This window comes from Colossoma macropomum, unplaced genomic scaffold, assembly GCF_904425465.1.
Source record: "Colossoma macropomum unplaced genomic scaffold, Colossoma_macropomum, whole genome shotgun sequence".
In the NCBI taxonomy this organism is placed as follows: Eukaryota; Metazoa; Chordata; class Actinopteri; order Characiformes; family Serrasalmidae; genus Colossoma; species Colossoma macropomum.
Genome location: NW_023494799.1, coordinates 24,503,636 through 24,522,796, shown reverse-complemented (window position 1 = coordinate 24,522,796; position 19,161 = coordinate 24,503,636). Strand labels below are relative to the sequence as shown.

The window sequence follows — 19,161 nt, the reverse complement described above, 5'->3', positions numbered from 1 at the left end:
CCAGTCAGAGGCAAATCAAGGGCATTAAAGGTAATTACTCATGGAAGAAAAGGACTCACCATCTTGCTGCGCAGTGCTGCAAGCAGGCTGCGCCTCCGAGTCTTCAGCGTCTCCAACATTCCAGTACGACATGTTACTGCACTAAGAAAGCATCTCAGACTGACGAGGTCGTCACAGATTCATCCAGTAACATCAGCAGTGCTGCTATTCATTCATCTAGGGGGAAAAAGATGGTAGAAGTTGATTGGTCAGTTTAATGAAAATGAAGAAACAGAGCCAGCCGTGTTATCTCAGGCCTCGTCATCTCACTATCTCCGCACTTCAGGTGGTGCCAAAGGTTCTGCTTACTTATTGCAGGAAACCAGCAAAACAGCAGTCAAATCAAAACAAAGAACACAATTAAGGTCAGATCAGTCTAACATAGAGTCCATTTAGTTTAATCATTTGCCTTTTAACTTGCTCTAGATATCTCGCAGCTGACAAGGCACGATAGCACGAGTGCACGATATAAACTAGACTGGGGCAATATAATGATGTTATATTATGATGGTGATAAGTTTTGCTATTCTGATAAATAACGCACTTTTTCTGAGCATAATGTACTTAAAAAACACTGACCAACTGCATAATCCATTACAGAGGCCTGATCCCATTTCTTATTTTTAACCCTACCCCTTGTTTTCGAGTGTCACTTTGCTCCTTGGAACTGAGTTACAACGGGGAGAGGTTGAAATCTTCCCTATGAAACGGGACCCTCAAATAAAAAGAGCATTACTTCATTAACAGGCTACTAGCGCTGCTCTGTAGGCGACCCTACCAGTCTGCAGTGATAGCAGAGGAGGGTTCAGCAACCTCACTGCTGGGCCTTTAGTTACATTTAGGAATACATTTCTGGATATGAAGCTTCGAATTTTCCTGTTCCACATTAAATCGTGCAGCAGTTCCATTTAAGGTGAAACGGGAAATTTAGCTACATAGCTACTGAGACGTCAGCATACCGCTAGCCATTTTTATACTTGTTATGAAGAAAAGGACCATAATACTTCAAAAAGGCATTAAACTGAGTTAATACAATGTTTATCGTAATTTTTTAACGGAGATAATTCTCAAATTTGTGGGTTTCTTTGGTCGCTTGCACAGCCATCTCGCTGGTTTTTCTTCTTTTCTCATAACATACTGTTTGGAGTGTGCCTCTGAAAAACCTCTGTTTGGAGGGTCATGTAGCCTTAACACTTCACTGTATGCCTCTCTCTATGTATCTCAACAAACATCAGGACACCCTACCCCTAGTCATGAACACGCAAAACAGAGGGGTAGGGCTATGTGGTAGGTGCAAGGGATGAAATGGGATTATGCCAAAGAGAGCATAATTATTGTTTAACTTGGATAAGACAGAAAAAGCTCAGCCCATGGTACAATGATAAAACCCGTACCTTAAAACAAACAGTACAGAAACTAGGGCGGAAATGGCGATCAACCAAGCTGGAAGTGTTCCACTTTGCCTGGAAGGACAGCCTTGTGGAGTATAGAAATGCTCTCTCTAAAGCTCGCTCAGCATATCTGGCCTCGCTGATCGAGAATAATAAATATAATCCTAGAGTACTGTTTAGTGTGATTTCCAGAATTACAACAAATTCCGGTGACTCTCACCAGTGACGTTTTTATGGACTTTTTTAATATCAAAAATATTAGACAACAAATTCAACCCACAGTATTGAATCCAACTTGGCTGTCATCTGATGTGGCTGATATAAAACATAACATAGTTGCAGAAGAAAGGCTGGAAACTTTCTACCCACTCCCACAGCTAGAACTAGAGAAGATTATCTCCTCTGCAAATTGTACAACCTGCACACTTGATGCAATTCCCTCAAAATTACTCAAAGAAGTACTACCAATTATCATTAATCCTCTTTTAACTATAGTAAACTTGTCCCTTAGCCTGGGCCATGTACCCAAAGCTTTTAAACTAGCAGTTATTAAACGTCTGATCAAGAAACCAAACCTTGATGCTAGCGTATTGTCTAATTACAGGCCTATTTCTAACCTACCATTTATATCTAAGATCTTAGAAAAAGCTGTGGCCCAACAACTTAGTTCATATCTACATAAGAACCACATATATGAAAAATTCCAATCTGGATTCAGGCCACATCACAGCACTGAGACAGCTCTAGTTAAGATAACAAATGATCTTCTTCTTGCCTCTGATCAAGGCTATGTATCCCTGTTGGTGCTACTTGACCTCAGCGCAGCTTTCAATACGATAGACCACAATATTCTCCTAGAAAGGCTAGAAAACCTGGTTGGAATCACAGGGACAGCCCTATCGTGGTTCAAATCTTACTTAACGGAACGTTATCAGTTCGTAAAGGTAAACGGTTAATCTTCCAATTATTCAAAAGTAAAATGTGGAATTCCACAAGGCTCTATTTTTGGACCATTATTATTTACATTATACATGTTACCGTCAGGCACAGTTATAAGTAACCATGGCAATAAATTTCACTGTTACGCAGACGATACGCAATTGTACATATCAGCCAAGCCTGATGACAAATACAGGTTAAAGAAAATAGAGGACTGTGTAAAAGACGTGAAAGGCTGGATGTTGCGTAACTTCCTCCTTCTAAACAGTAACAAAACAGAGGTTCTCCTTCTGGGTCCAAAAGTGGCAAGAAATAAATGATCAGATTTAATTTTAAATCTCGCTGACTTTCCAGTTATACCAGGTTCAGCAGCAAAAAATCTTGCCGTCATAATTGATCCAGATTTATCATTCGCTCAACACATAGGCAGTATAACTAGGACAGCTTTTTTACATCTTCGCAACATTGCCAAGATAAGAAATGCCTTATCTCTGCATGATGCAGAAACATTAATACATGCCTTTATTACTTTCAGGCTAGACTATTGTAACGCACTACTGTCAGGATGCACTAGCAGGAATTTAAGTAAAGCTCAACTAGTTCAAAATGCTGCAGCCAGGGTCCTCACTAAAACTAGAAAATTTGATCATATCAGTCCAGTTCTATCATCACTTCATTGGCTGCCTGTTAAATTCCGTATTGATTACAAAGTTCTTTTATTGACGTATAAAGCCCTACATGGGCTCGCTCCTGAGTACCTGCAAGACCTTTTGTCCTATTACGAGCCACCACGATTACTCAGATCACAGCGTGCTGGCTTTTTAATAGTTCCCAGAATCCAGAAGGCTTCAGCTGGGGGAAGAGCCTTTTCTTATAAAGCCGCCAGAAAATGTTCGGGACTCAGACTCAGTCGCAAACTTCAAATCTAGGCTGAAAACTCACTCATTCAGTTTAGCTTTTGGTAGTTAATGTTCCCCCTTACATAAAGGCAGCAGATCCAGGGGCCCATGGACACAGGGAATTATAGTAAACTGAGACTGGTGCTGTCGTCCCGCCACTCGCACACGATCACTCAGGTTTGTGGATGGTGGAGCGGAGGGATGCCAAATTGTTTCAGGGTGCTCCCGTGTCTGTGTGTCCTTTTGGTTCTCTCCTTTTAGTTAAACTGTTATAGTCAGATCTGCCGGAGTCATTAGCCACACTCTGGAAATGTTTTACATACTACTATACATACACCCATACAGAACAAAACTAATTCCTTCTCCCTACCTTTTTCCGAGTAAATGACTGCCCACCTGTCCGGCCGGACACTGATGGATGAATATCTGTCAAGCTCTCCTGCCACCCGCTTCAGACCAGCTGCCCACGCCCCAGCTACTGCCACTTGCCTTGGACTAGCTGCCCACTCTACACTGAAGTTTTCATGGACTCCTAACTATTACAGTTACCACTACTACTAATATTAGTAGTACAATAATTTTGTAGGTAGTTTGACCAGAGGAGGATGGGTCCCCCCTTGTGAGCCTTGGTTCCTCCCAAGGTTTCTTCCTCAGCCCTGAGGGAGTTTTTCCTTGCCACTGTCGCTCCTGGCTTGCTCACCTGGAGGTTTTACATTTCAGGTTAAACCTTTGTCTTTACTGGATTTCTGTGAAGCTGCTTTGTGACAACATCAGTTGTAAAAAGCGCTATACAAATAAATTTGATTTGATTTGAGTTTAGTGCAGTGCAGTGTAATGTTCAATAAAAATAACTGTATTCAGAGATTTGTAAATGTGACTCTACCAGTGTGTCGGTGTGTCAAAATAGTGTGCATGATGAAAATCTGTAAAAGTATTGTGATATGATATTTTTGCCTTATTGGCCACCCCAACATGAACTAGTATTGCAATTACACTGCTGCAAATTCCGGCTGTGATCCATGTTGCAGTTAAAATAACTGCCTTTTACAGTGTCCTAATTGCAATTATGTGAGATAATCACAATTATTTTAGTTGACCATTAGGGGTGGGGGAAATCAATACAGCACAGTATGGCAATATTTTGCGTTGCAATATTATATCGATACGCAAATTCCAAGTATATAGCTGACTTCGGGTTGGGCTCCGGCCAAGATGGCTGCCGAAGTTTTGCTCTGCATAGCCACTTTCCCTTTTTCTTCTACAACTGTGAACACACTTTTGTTTCATTGAACTGACGATGGAACTTTAAGAGAAAAGGGTCGTCGAGGAGATGACTCCATCTACCCCTTCCCCTCAATATAAGGCGGCAAAGAAAAGGGCGAAGAAACAGCTTTTCGATGCTGACGACGCCTCTGCTCTTCCATGCGATGCCTCCGCTAACGTAAGCAAAGATTACCCTGGAATGTTTTTTTTTCCCTCAGGCGTTACTAGTTCACTATTCATGGCGCTGATCAGAAACAGTTCCTAAATGTTTGTTCACAGATGATAATCCATGGAGTGTTAATGACTGGCTATGTAAAACCATCTTGGGCGGACTCCAAGGAATGTGCCCCTTTTTTGTTTTTTGGCTAACCCTTGCAGGAACTTTACACTCTCTTCCTGGCAAATCTTCGTTTACTGTTATTTCCTTTTTTCTCTGTCTTTTCAACGTTCTTGTTTATACTCTGCATTATGTTACATTGCCTGGGGGGACAAATAATTTACCTGATTGCCATTCATTGCTTCAGTCCATACATAAATTGTATGATCTATATAATGATTATATTGCACTTGCTGAATGGCATCTCTTTTCTGTACAAATTCTATGGATAGCTACAATATTTTATCATGGAATATTCGTGGTTCCAACGAACCTATCAAAAGAACTAAGTGCTTGGATTTTTTACATAGGAAAAAAAAGCACATAGTCTTCACACAGGAGTCTCACTTGCAAGCATGTGATGTGCACAGATTTCAAGACAAATATTACCAAAAAAAAAAAAATAGCGAAATCCTGTGCTCCTAACAAAACTAAAGGTATCTTGTTTGTAGTCGATAGGAAACTGAACTTACAAATTATTAGCCCCGGAAGTGATTACGAGGGTAGATTCTGTTATGCAGTAGTTAAATTAGGCACGATAACGTACTGCTTAGCTTCCATCTCTGCACCAAACTCATTTGAATCTTTTTTTGATGATATTAAAATCAAACTAGTAGCTTTAGGTAATTATCCATTAATATCAGGAGCTGATCTCAATCTTACCATTTCAGATCTGGATAGATCTGCTAGAACTCCCCTCTCATTACAACAGAATGCATCTGCCAGCTATTTCAAAACCTTCATGACCGACCTAAACATTTCAGATCCCTGGCGTTTAAAAATCCCACTACAAGAGATTTCACTTTTTATTCATGTCGTCATAACTCTTATTCTAGAATTGATTATATCTTTATGTCCCTCAACTTGCTGCCATTTATCACTCATGCTAGCATACTACCCATACTTATATGTGACCATGCTCTAGTTCAACTTGTGATCTGTAATAATCGAAGTAATGGCAGTGCAAAATGTTGCCGTTTTAACGTACATCTTCTTCAAGATAAGGAGTATTTGGCATATGTCAGAAACGAGACCAAGCAATTTACAGACTTGAGAGGCAATATCTGTGGGCAGTGCTCAAGAAGTTTGGTTTTAGGCCCTCTTTTATCAAGATGATTCAAATTCTATACTCTTTTCCAACAGCATGTGTTTCTACAGGACACATTATTTCTTCTCCTTTTGCTCTTGAGAGAGGGACAAGACAAGGTTGCCCCCTTTGTTCAAGCCTATTTATTTTATATCTCAAACTTTTAGTGGAAGCTGTTAGACAAAGCCCGGTAATCACTCCTATTCACATAAACAGTCCATCACATCATATTTCCCTATATGCTGATGATGTTATCTTGTTTCTTGCAGATGCCAGTAATTCAGTGCCACAGGCGCTCTCGTTATTCAATAGATTTGGCTTATTTTCAGGATATAAGATAAATTGGGACAAGTCAATTCTGATGCCCAGCGGTCGGTATAATGGTAATTTAAACCTTTCTGGTCACCCGGAGATACAAGTTCAAACATCTGACTTTACATATTTAGGTGTAAAAATGTATCCAAATCTTGCCCTAATTCGGAAGCAAACTTATTAAGGATTTAGAAAAATGGTCTTTACTTCAAATTTCCATGTCTGCCAGGATTTCCATACTTAAAATGAATATCCTCCCTCGTATAAATTTTCTGTTTGCAATGCTTCCCCTCTATCCCCCATAAAATCACTTTAACGTCCAAATTCATCTGGTGGTCTAGCTATTCCTCATTTTAAATATTATTTTTGGGCTTTTCAGTTAAGAGCCATAAGGTCATGGTTTGATTCCACTTTTAAAGTATCGTGGCAAGCAATAGAACAGCAACTTATTTCTCCCATTAGGCTCCAAGACTTACCCTTTGCTGGTGTTAAACATCGGACCTCACTTCTAAGATTGCTCACTTGAGGTTGCTTTTGTAGAATGTGTATTCATGTATGACGTATGTGTATGTATGTATGTGGACCCCCACCCATCCTTCTGTGGTCTTGATATGCAGAGAGTGTTGTTTGTGTATTTGCTATCAAAATTAAAAAAGTTATTAACAAAAAAAATTCCAAGTGTGTGTGTGTGTGTGTGTGTGTGTGTGTGTGTGTGTGTGTGTGTGTGTGTGTGTGTATATATATATATATATATATATATATATATATATATATATATATAAAATAGAAATGTAAAGTATTTAAGACAGTGTTAGTCTGTTTGATGCCATTTTGCATTACATGCAAAGGCATGTTAATAAACATAGCTGAAAACGCATTTATTGCAACACATCACAGATCTTATAAAAACAACAAAAGTCCTACCTTATGACTTGCTGCTGTAACACCAGCTAGAGGGCAGCACTGAGTAATGTTTGTTTATTTGAGCTTGAGCTGTGTCTGTCATCAAGTTAGCCAATTTGGCCACTTTAGAGCTTACGCTTCAATAGTTGCATGCAATAAACAAAAAAAGGAGAAGTAAATTTTGACCACAACCACTAATATGACAATTGATCATCAGCTAAAATGTAATGATTGTGGCAAGCCTACTTGCAATATCTAAAACTAAACCAACATGGGAACTGTAGGCTGATATTTCTTCATCTATGTAACTGTCCATGCCGACGCCTACACGTAAACATCTGTAAATTCACCCGGACTAGCATAATGCAGACATATGTCATGTATTTCCGAAGGGTTACAAATGCAGTAAAGCGAATAAAATGCGGATATTTCAGTGTAGCATCCTGTTTAACCTCTGGTCTAGTCTGTTTCATTTGTTCCATCAGCCACACAGTTTGAGCTTTGGGCATGACCAATAAAAATCAACCACAAAAATCAGCCACTGACCAGTTTGACTATAATCAGAATCAGCTAAATAAAAATGTATAATCTGTGCAACTTCAGCCTTATGTGATGCTTTTTCCATCTTTACTGAATTTAATAAGAGATTAATCAGACTTATAAGAGTCAATTCACCACTGTGTCCACATGAGATCCTCAGTTCAAACCAGTCCACTGTCTGCAGCTTTTCTCAAGGCACTGGGGTTTTTATTTTTAATAAATGGCTGGGCAGTTTATCTGGACTATGTTGGTCTATCATGCCAGACTATGCCTCCAACAAAGGCCCTCCCAGTGCTGGAGCAACCATGCAGGCATACAGACGTGACTCATTTTTCCTTGGCCTGGAACACTGAAGTCATTGGTCACTGTTACAAACAGGCCAGGCCTTATTTTGCTTTCTACAGTAGCTGTTTATGGCGAATTTCAATGAGGTGACAGTGGCTGCTACAGTGGCACCACCACACACTGTTCGGACCATTCTGTCATCACCATCGCCACTCAGGAGCGTCCTTTCCTCGTGTCAGCCCTGTTTCATTAACCACGCTGGAGCGCTGCCTTTACAGAAACTCTGCGTTGCCTACGTTGAGACTGTAGCCAGCACAGTAAACTCAGGAAAGACAGTAGAATAATAAGTGCTGTTCTCCAATACTTTTTAGCATTTTAATCAGAGACAGGCAGTAACTGCTTATATTCACTCATTTACATGCAATTAAAGGGGAATTCCACCGATTTTTCAAAATTTGTGTACAATTCAGTAACTGAGATTGAAGTTATTCAGAGTGATTTGATGTGGAATGCTCCACTTTGGAGACTCGGATTTCTTTACAGTGGTGATAGGAACCACACACTATGTAAAACTACCAGTGAACCTACAGATGTTTTTATAATGTTGATGATGGTAAAATAGCTGTAAACCTGAAAATATAAGTTTTCTTTAGGGGCTGTTTTGCCATGCATGTACCTCTCCAGCACCAGAGGATCAGACATCAGCCACTGTATTCATAACCCTTTCATGTAATAACCTTCTGTGAGGGAGCTTTTAGAGGCATTAAACTCTTCAGATGTCTGGTTCCTATTATTCTATTATCTATAACCTGTTCCACATAAAACCACTCTGGATGTCTGTTTACAGCTTAACTATTTAACTATGCAGAATTGTGAAAAATCGGTGGAATTCCCCTTTAAGTAAGCAAGTTTCAGTTCACATTTAGTTGCTAATTAGCATTTTATTTTAGGCCAAAATGATCCAAAAAGAGAAGAACAGACTTCAGTTCCTGTGCTGAGATGCTGAATGTATTCAGTTTTCGACCTTGTATTTTTGCCCAGTTAGTGTTTGGTGCTACACAGTAAGTACTTCAGTGTTTAGCTGTGGTTGTATGCTAACAATGTAGCAATCAATCTCTGCTTGCTTTAAAGGGAAATTACATCGATTTCCAAAATTTCTGCATAATTAAATGTATAAGATGTAAACAGAGTCATTCAGAGTATTTTGGTGTAAAATGCTCCGTTCTAGAGAAACTTACTGAGTCAGAGCTGTTTACAGTGGCGGTGATAGGAACCAGACGTCCACCTCTGAACGTCACTACATTATATTATACTTTTAAAAGCCGTTCTTGGCGGAGCTGTACATGCAGGGCGTTGTGAGGCAAAATAGTCCCCTACGAAAATGTATTTTTCCAGATTTTCCACTCTTTTCCCATCATCAACGTTATATATAAAAACTCAGAAGACACGTGTAGGTTCGCTTGTGGTTTTGGATAGTAAATAAAATCGCTAAACATGGCGAGCCCTGGTTCCTATCACCACCACTGTAAAGAAAATAGGTTGGTAAGCTTCTTTACAGTTAACGACTTAGTTTACATCTCTGTGGCTGAAGTATACAGAATTTTTGAAAAATCGGTGGAATTCCCCTTTAACATACAGCCGTTCGTGCTAAAGGAGGCGAGGATCCAACAAAGAAGGAATAAACCGACAAGAAAAGTATAATAACGACAGAAATCAGAAAGCTCTGCCACTATCTGACAGAACACTGCTAGTATGTGAATCGGCACGAGTGTTAATCTCACTTTCGCTCTGAACTTTTAGTTCTGGAGCCGTTTGTAGTTCCCTCAGTTCTCTCGGGTCTCTCAGGTTCTGTCACGTCGTAAATCACAGACTGCTTAATGAAATGCAACGGTAGAGCTACTTACCGATATTTGAGCTCCATGAAGCGCAGTTTGAAATGTGAACAGTGTGAAAATGCGCAGAGGAGGACGAGACGGAGCCATTAAATGTGCAAACGTGCAGTTGGTTTTCACATTTGAAGTCTTCAGCAGCCTGAATGACTTCCTGGTGCGGCTACAGTGAAGCCTTGTTTCCTCACAGCAGGATAGCGCTGAGGAGGTGGGAGGCTTCACATGATCATTTTACTCCTTCTCAAGTATATCTGTGAGAAATAAGCTACTTCCATCCTTCACATTAATACGGAGCTTCTATTTTTAATAAGGCGTGGGCACAGATTACTATGTTGAGGCCACGAGGTACTAAATTGAGACCAGAAATTACTATACTGAAGCCACGGGTTACGACATTGAGGACATAAACTACTATATTTAGGCCAGGAGTTACTATACTGAGGCCACCAATATACTATAGCAATACCGCAAACTAATATTTTGAGGCCACGAGTTAATGTATCGAGGCCACGATTTACTAAATTATGGCCACATATTAATATATTGAGGCCACTAGTTACTATATAAAGGCCACAAATTAATATACCGAGGCCACAAATTACTATGTTGAGGCCCCGAGTTACTAGATTGAGGCCACCTGTTACTATATTTAATCCACAAATTACTGTATTGAGGCCACAAGTTACTATATTGAGGCCTTAATTTACTATATTGAGGCTATAGATTCATATATTGAAGCCACAAATTAATATATTGAGGCCATGAATTAATATATCGAGGCCACAAATTATTATACTGAAGCCACCAATTAACATATTGAGGCAACAAGTTAAGAGAAACTTAACTCATGTCCTCAATATATTAATCTGTGGCCACACCTTATTAAATAATAATTACCATGTTACCTTAGGGGATCTGTACATTAAGATCCTAATTTCTTTATTTTTAAATTTAATTTCGTTCTCCTGTTTTGGTTCAGCTTCTGTACTGTTTCTCATTTTTGACAGTCACTTCATGTAAAGAGCCCCTACGATTTGATAGAATGTAGAGGGACAACAATCTGCTAAGTGTTTTTCAACCTTAAAAGTATTACTTAAAGGTTCATTGTGGACATGATGCATGAGGCATTGTAGCATAAGACAAAAAATGTTTTTATTTTGAAGTTCCTTCATAATATAAAAGGTGAATTAACATCAGGGCTTTGACACAGATCTACAGCTGTATGCAACAGTTTGAACACCCCTGATTAAATGATGTTTTGTTGATTTTCTAAATGATCCTCTACACAAAAAACAAATTATGAATTTTTGCACATTTTACTGCACGATTTCCATGTGCTGAGTTAAAAACACATACAATATATAATGTGCCATAACTTTTGCGCAGACCACATTTTATTTTACTTTTTCAGCAAAAAACAACAACAAAAATGAACAATAATTGTGCATTAAAATGAGTGTTCTCTGTAGACGATGTATACTTATTCTCATTTAAACAATCAACAAAACATGCCATTTGACCAGAGGCTCCCAAAGCTTTTGCATATGATTGCAGAAAGCTTCTGATTCTGATCTATTAATAGTCATTTCTTGATATAAAATGATATTTTAGCTTTTTGATCAGTGAGATTTGGTCATCACTTTTAAAATATGAAGTGTTCTGGATAATAATATTATTATAATTTCATTCTTGATGATTTTCAGCTTTTTTTTTGGTATTAAAAGGGTTAAAGCTCCACTACCCTGCTAACAATGTATGTGTGTGCATGTTCAAAACTTGTATAGCAAGTTAATGATAAAGTGTATATAATTTATTATCCTATTCATGCAGATATGTGGACTGTAAGGTGGCCTTTTTGGGTTAAGGTTGACCTACTGACCCTTCATAGTCAACATCCAGGTCAGATGATGAGATAAAAGTATTGCAATGAGTTACATGCATGACAAAGTGCTGATAAAATGAAAAGGGACACATGAGAGTGAGTCTCTGATAGTGTTCAGGCAGTGCTGTTTTCAGAGCAGTTCACCCCACCACACTACTCAGAGCTTCATTCCAAGAACGTCCATTCAAAACAGAGGATACAGTCAAACAAAGCTTTTATTTAAAAGTTTAAACAATATAAATAGCTTTTGAAAGGTAAAAGCCATTGCAAGAGACAAAGTAAATGAGATATATTTTCAAATAACCCCCCATTTTATCTGCATGTACATTCTGAAGTTACAGAAATAAACTCCTCTTTTTCTGTCCTTTACTTTTTAATTCTGAATGCAGGCAAACGTGAGAGCAAACAGTCAGAGTGTTGAGAATGGATCTATTAAGGTAAGATTACAGTAAGGTTACAGTAACAGCATTACGTTTTCTCCAGAGGTCTGTCACAACAGGTGCATAATGACCAGCTTCCTTTCAGGACGTTAAATGTTACATGAGACTCGGTGTCCAAAATATAATTAATTCCAGATTCTTTACATTTTGTCAGAACAAAATCTCCATTTTTGCCGTTTTTTAGATTTTGGCATAATTCAAAAGTGCCTTTTGTCCTTTACATTGTGTCAAAATTTCATGATGAAAGGACCAAAAGATATGGCCCAAACTTACTCGGAAAAAAATCTGGTTCCATTGACTTACATTAAAAGTAAAGTATGCTTTTTCCTTCTCCTGTAAAGTTTTATATATATATATATATATATATATATATACACACATGACTATATGTCACTGTCCACTCAGTCTGTAAGAAACGCAGCCTTTAACTATACACATATCAATAGTCCAGCTGAATTCTACTTTAGACAAAGTGGAAAACAAAGTAAAATGGAAAATTTGTAATAAAAAATTCGCTTAAAATCAACCAACATGGCCAGCTACAAAACCTACCCACCTGAAGGAGTCAGCAGAGGAGAACCAGCCCCCGTTTGTCTGTCAGCTAGTGTTAGCCCTCCAAATTTCCTTGCTAGGGTCAAAGGTATTGATTATGTTTGCCAGATGTCCTACTCTATGACTTATGCACAGCACTATAATATCACATCTATCAATATTTACTTTGTTCACTCTTTACTTTTGTGTGCCTACTGTCACTTAAACTTTCAATCTTCCAATCTTAAACCCATAGTAGAGATTGGAAGAGATAAAATATAAGATAACCTAAGGCTGTAAGATAACCTTGCATGAGGAAGGAGAAAGTCAAATGAAAATACCATCCCAGAGCCCGGACCTCAACATCACTGAGTATGTTTGGGATGAGAAGCAGATGCCAAACCAACTTCTAAGACTGAACTTTGGAGGTGTGTCTGCAGATTTCTTTGAGAAACTGAATGTGAGTCTCCTGAAAAGAATGAAAGCTGTAATAAAGGTAAAGAGTGGACACAAGGGTGATCTCTGACTTTTGCATATATAATTAGTGAAATTAAATTTCTCGGTCTGTGATCGACAAACGTAACAGGAGCAATAGGAAAGTTGCCGTACTTTCTCAGTGCAAAACACCTAAAGCCATGTGAATCTGAAATGTTAAAAAAAAGCTCATGTATACAAACAACCTGGTAGGACAGAGTAATTTTCTTCCATATAAAGACATCCAGATTAAATAAACAATCAAAAATTATACAATCAATTTTTATCTGTACATAACATCTAAAGAGATATAAAAAGACCAGAAGAAAAATAGAAGTGGAATATAAGAAGCCTTTTCAGTGGAGAGAAAGTCCATTGTGAAATCAGAGTATTGGTGATGGTCAGAGGCCGCCAAAGGGTTTTCTGCCCCCAGTCACAGCTACCGATTCTGAAGCACTTTGTGATATTGCAGGACGTGTCCTGACCTCAGTGATGTCCCTCATACGGTCAGCTGCTCATTGAGTTTGATGGTGACGGTTTTGACCTCAGTGTACTCCACTAGTGCGTACTCCCCACTGCACAGAGAACAGCAGCGCTTAGTTAAAGCAATAGTTTTGTGAACAATCCAACAAATGGATACAAATGCAACATATTTGCCTTAATAACTCATGGCCATGCATCAGGAGCTTGTTCCCACACCTTACTAAATCATGGCCATGCATCAGGATCTCGTTCCCACGACTTAGTAAGGGAAGTGGAAGAGAGAGAATTAAGTCAAGGCTATGACTTAGTAAGGTGTGGGAATGATATAATTAAGCCTTGACCACAGCTTTTTAAAGCATGAGCTCGTTCCACCGAGTTGTGGCCCCTTAATCATCTCATTCCCACGGCTTACTAGGTCATGGCCATGCATTAGGATCTCATTCCCACGGCTTACTAAATCATGGCCATGCATCAGGATCTCATTCCCATGCTTTACTAAGTCATGGCCACAACTTAATTATCTCATTCCCACTACTTACTAAGTCATGGCCTTGCATCAGGATCTCGTTCCCATGCCTTACTAAGTCATGGCCACACATCAGGATCTTGTTCCCATGCCTTAATAACTCATGGCCATGCATCAGGATTTTGTTCCCTTGTCTTACTAAATTGTTTCCATGCATCAGGATCTCGTTCCCATGCCTTAATAACTCATGGCCATGCATCAGGAGCTTGTTCCCACACCTTACTAAATCATGGCCATGCATCAGGATCTCGTTCCCATGCCTTACCAAGTCATGGCCATGCATTAGGATCTCATTCCCACACCTTAATAAATCATGGCCATGCATTAGGATCTCCTTCACATGCCTTACTAAGTCATGGCCACACATTAGGATCTCGTTCCCATGCCTTAATAACTCATGGCCATGCATCAGGATCTCGTTCACATGCCTTACTAAGTCATGGCCATGCATTAGGATCTCATTCCCACACCTTAATAAATCATGGCAATGCATTAAGATCTCGTTCCCACGTCTTACTAAGTCATGGCCCTGCATCTTGTTCCCACACATAAACATGCCTTGGCCATGCATTATTTTAATTTATATGGGATTTCACCAGCGGGGCTCCATAATCAAATGGTCAGTTTTTAAACAGAGTAATTCAGAATGGTTTAATGTGTTCTAAAGTCAGAAGTGTTCACAGTAGTGGTGATAGGAACCAGATGAAGACTTTGATGCCTCTAAAAACTACATCACGTAAAACTTTAATATTACATAGTTATGAAAAAGGCTGTCTGATGTCTGAAACATTGTTTTATGATACTTCTGTGAAGGTTTTGGCCTAATGTATCATTTTAAACCTATTCATGGTGGAGAGGTATATGTAGGATGTTCTAAGGCAAAATCTAGTAAATAAAATTTGTGTTACAATTAGGCAAAACTTTCACAACACACTGGAATTTCATTCAACAATTTGCAATGGTTTGAGGCAGGTGTGTGATGATTTAGGTGTGTAGTTCACATGATGCTAATTGGTGGGGTATAAGCTTCCATTAGTTGTTAGCTACACTAGCCTTGTAGCTCCAGTGCAACAGTAAAGAAGCAGAGACATAAACATGTCTTGGCTGATTGACTATATTTGGGGTGGGGAGGGGGGGATTATGTACATTTGTGTCAGTGAGCTGATAAACAGATTGTACTCACAGCTCTCGTCCGTTTCCTGACATCTTATAACCCCCAAATGGAGCTTGAGCATGAAGGGCATTGTAGCAGTTCACCCTGACAAAAGGAGAAAAAGTCAGCGTTAAAAACACATGATTTATATTTAGATGATATAATGATGTACAGTCATCATAACAGTGGCTTACAATCTTTGACAGAACTGTAATTATGTCATATTATGTTGCAATATCTCAAATTAGGCTAAACAGTTAATAAATAACGCTGTAACAAGACTGAGCAAGTTACTTCAGCTGACCTGCCATATAACACAGCACAGCAATAAGAATGAGTTCAGTTTCTTATTGATTAAACCGTGACTGTTTTGGGAAAATGATGGTGAGTTTATGGCAGACATTGTGCTGCTATGACAATAAGTCCAGCAGTAAATCCAAACATAAACAACCAGCTGTATGTAGTGCCCCCTACTGGCTATTCTATGAAACTAGTGAGGCTCTAGAAGGACAGACACTGGTATTACAGCACTGTTCTCCTACATTCCTAGAGAAAGCGAGTACACTTCCCCTACAGGGAGCACATGTTGCATATTTTAATACACAATTACTGTCTATTCAACATATTGTTAATGTGGCCTGTGCAAAAGTTATGGCAAGTTTCATATTTTATGTTTAGTTTTTTTCCAATATGTTACACTCAGCGATTAAATATAAATTGTGCACAAAAAACGTGCAGAAAATATCTGTGTGTTCTCTATAGAGGATGTGTTCGCTTATTTTCACTTAGAAAATCAACAACATAACAGAATGGAGTTATAATAAAATTAATATCCTGAATGAAGTTATAATGAAGTTAATATCCAGAATAACTTATAATAAAATTAATATTCAGAATGAAGTTATTATGAAATTAATATCCAGAATGAAGTTATAATAAAATTAATGTCCAAAATGGAGCTATAATAAAATTAATATCCTGAATGAAGTTATAATGAAATTAATATCTAGAATAAGTTATAATAAAATTAATATCCCGAATGAAGTTATAATAAAATTAGTATCCAGAATGGAGTTATAATAAAATTAATATCAGAATTAAGTTATAATAAAGTTAATATCCAGAATAAGTTATAATAAAGTTAGTATCAGAATGAAGTTATAATCAAGTTAATATCTTGAATGGAGCTATAATAAAGTTAATATGCAAAATAAAGTTATAATGAAATTAATATCCCAAATGAAGTTGTAATAAAGTTAATATTCCAAATGGATAATATTAATATCCAGAATCAAGTTATAATAAAGTTAATATCTAGAATGAAGTTATAAGAAATTAATATCCAGAATAAATTAATAAGTGCCTCATATTTTAAAAAAATGGTTATAAATCTTCATGCAGATAATATGAAACGATACTGATAATATACTAAATATGAGTATTTCTCACTTAATGATTTCATAGTGTCCCCAAAAAAAGTAAATTTTAAATAAAACTGAATTTTTTTCTTGTGTGCAAGTTACAGTATTTGAATCAAATCAAACCAAATAAATAAACTAAATGAATCCCACAGTTTAAGCGGTTAAACAGTACAGCTTACATCACACTCATGTATCTAACACAATAAAGAATGTGAGAATATAATTATAAATACATCCGTCAATCACTCAGTGAAGCTTCATTAAGGCTGCATTATATAAGATACAGATATACTGTCTCACCACACAGTCCCAGCCTCCAGCGCCGAGGACACGCTCACTGCCCGCTCCACACTGCGGGTGAACACGGCGGCCGCCAGGCCGTAGTGCGTACTATTGGCCCTCTCTATCACCTCCTCCTGACTTTTAAACTTCATGATGCACTGAACCGGCCCGAAGATCTACAACATTACACAATATTAATAAGCATTCTTTTACATGACCGTAACATTTATAGAGCTGGATATTACTGAAATAGAATAAATACAATATAATCAGTCAACAGAATGAATAATTAAGAACCTTAAGCAATATGTAGGCAGATATCTTGGGAGTAAACTGTAAATGATTGCTTAGATGCATTTAGTTAAATACAGTTTATTAAATACCCAAGAAAGGTGGGAAGGTTGTGCGTACACATACTTACATGTTCTGACCACTAGAGGGCAGAACAGTCACATACTACAACATACAGCCCATTCGCTGGGTCATACCGTAAAGTACAGTCTAGCAGACGTCTACCAAAGTTAGTTATTTCAAAGGTGTGAATCTGTACAATTTAACTGCATAAAATAGGTTTTATATATTTTTATGGACGTATTAGGCCTTAACAAATCTAATTTAATACGAGCTTCCTCATACACGTTGGCCAATTAACAGCAATAATTGTGTCGGGCTCACAGTTTCCAGTAGGAATTAAATGTAAGGCCCTTACTGTCATTTATAACTACTCAACAGTAGTTGGCACATATATGCATATGCTTTGGGCGTGTCCCATTGTAGATGTGCTGGTCCTGTTCAAGATGTTCATGATGCTCTATAACATTTTGAGAAAATACATAATGATATATAATGATCTATGAACTTTCCTTCTACTCAATGACTCTGCACAATCACTTTCTATCCATCAAAAAAGAATTTTCTTTACAGCAGCTTAAAAGACAATTTGCAAACTATGGTTCGAACCGAACCCTCCACTCCTGCTCGTCTTATCTGGTTTGCTTATCTTTGGAACACTGAACTTCAGAAAGGTACGACGGCTAAGATAAAACAAGAACAACTGTATCTTGGTCAAACACTGGAAAGAACTGTTCAAATTAATGAGAGATTAATGATCTCTGTAAACCAATTAAGCATTTGTGGAAACTATTTCTTACTTTAGTCTATTACTTAATTTCCCTTTTCATGTGGATGTCTGTATGTGTGCAACATTGACCATCATTACTATCATATTTTCTGTTTTACTACTGTTTTACCATCATCAATATTCCATATAAAAACTCAGAAGACTTATGTAGGTTCACTGGTGGTTTTAAATAAAATAGCTATGTTTGTGCTGTAGACATGGCGATTATGGGCCATTTCATATCAAACCATGCTGAGTGACTTGTTTGAATGTAAATGAATTAATTATGATGAATTTATGAAAAATTGATGGGTTTGCCCTTTAAATAATAACTAATAACTATATACTATAACACTATAATAAAATATAATTTTATTACTGTTGTGAATGACCTTGTGGGTACATCTGGGGCTGTGTGGTTATGAAGCTTACTGATGTGGATTTCTTTACAGTGGTGGTGATAGGAACCAGGGGTCGCCATGTCTACAACACAAATATACCCCTTCTGAGTTTTTATATGGAATATTGATGATAGTAAAATAGTGACAAAAAGTTTTCTTTTGGGACTATATTGACGTACAACACCCTGCATGTATCTCTCCGCCATGAATAGATTAAAATATCCGTTTTATGCCAAAACGGTCATAAAACATCACAACATTACAATTTTTAAAAAATCATGATAGCTTTCTGTCACGTAGCTTTTAGAGGCATTAAACTCTTCAGACGCCTGGTTCCTATCACCACCACTGTGAACGGTTCTGTAAGTTTCTCTAGAATGTAGCATTTCATACCAAACCACTCTGAATGTCCTGAATCCTAATTATGGATTCATTATGCAACAATTTGATGAATTGGTGGATTCATCCCCTATAAAGTGCATAAGCAAAGGCATATTTGCCAAACGCTACACTAATAACTTTTTT

At 37.9% G+C, this 19,161-nt stretch overlaps 2 protein-coding genes across 2 annotated transcripts in view; both read right to left on the bottom strand.

The window, feature by feature from the left end:
- The window catches only part of lrrk1 (leucine-rich repeat kinase 1), a 154,784-nt gene extending 144,688 nt beyond the window's left edge, over nt 1–10,096 (bottom strand). Inside the window, exons 1-2 of the mRNA XM_036586228.1 lie at nt 9,939–10,096; nt 60–216 (exon numbers count right to left, since the gene is read on the bottom strand). Coding sequence (XP_036442121.1) covers nt 60–132 — 73 coding nt within the window. The 5' untranslated portion in view covers nt 133–216; nt 9,939–10,096. The remainder of the gene's footprint in view (nt 1–59; nt 217–9,938) is intronic.
- A 3,252-nt stretch (nt 10,097–13,348) lies between these two features.
- aldh1a3 (aldehyde dehydrogenase 1 family, member A3) overlaps nt 13,349–19,161 on the bottom strand; it is a 30,011-nt gene continuing 24,198 nt past the window's right edge. Inside the window, exons 11-13 of the mRNA XM_036587249.1 lie at nt 17,134–17,291; nt 15,443–15,517; nt 13,349–13,825 (exon numbers count right to left, since the gene is read on the bottom strand). Of these exons, the coding sequence (XP_036443142.1) occupies nt 13,750–13,825; nt 15,443–15,517; nt 17,134–17,291 (309 nt within the window). The 3' untranslated portion in view covers nt 13,349–13,749. The remainder of the gene's footprint in view (nt 13,826–15,442; nt 15,518–17,133; nt 17,292–19,161) is intronic.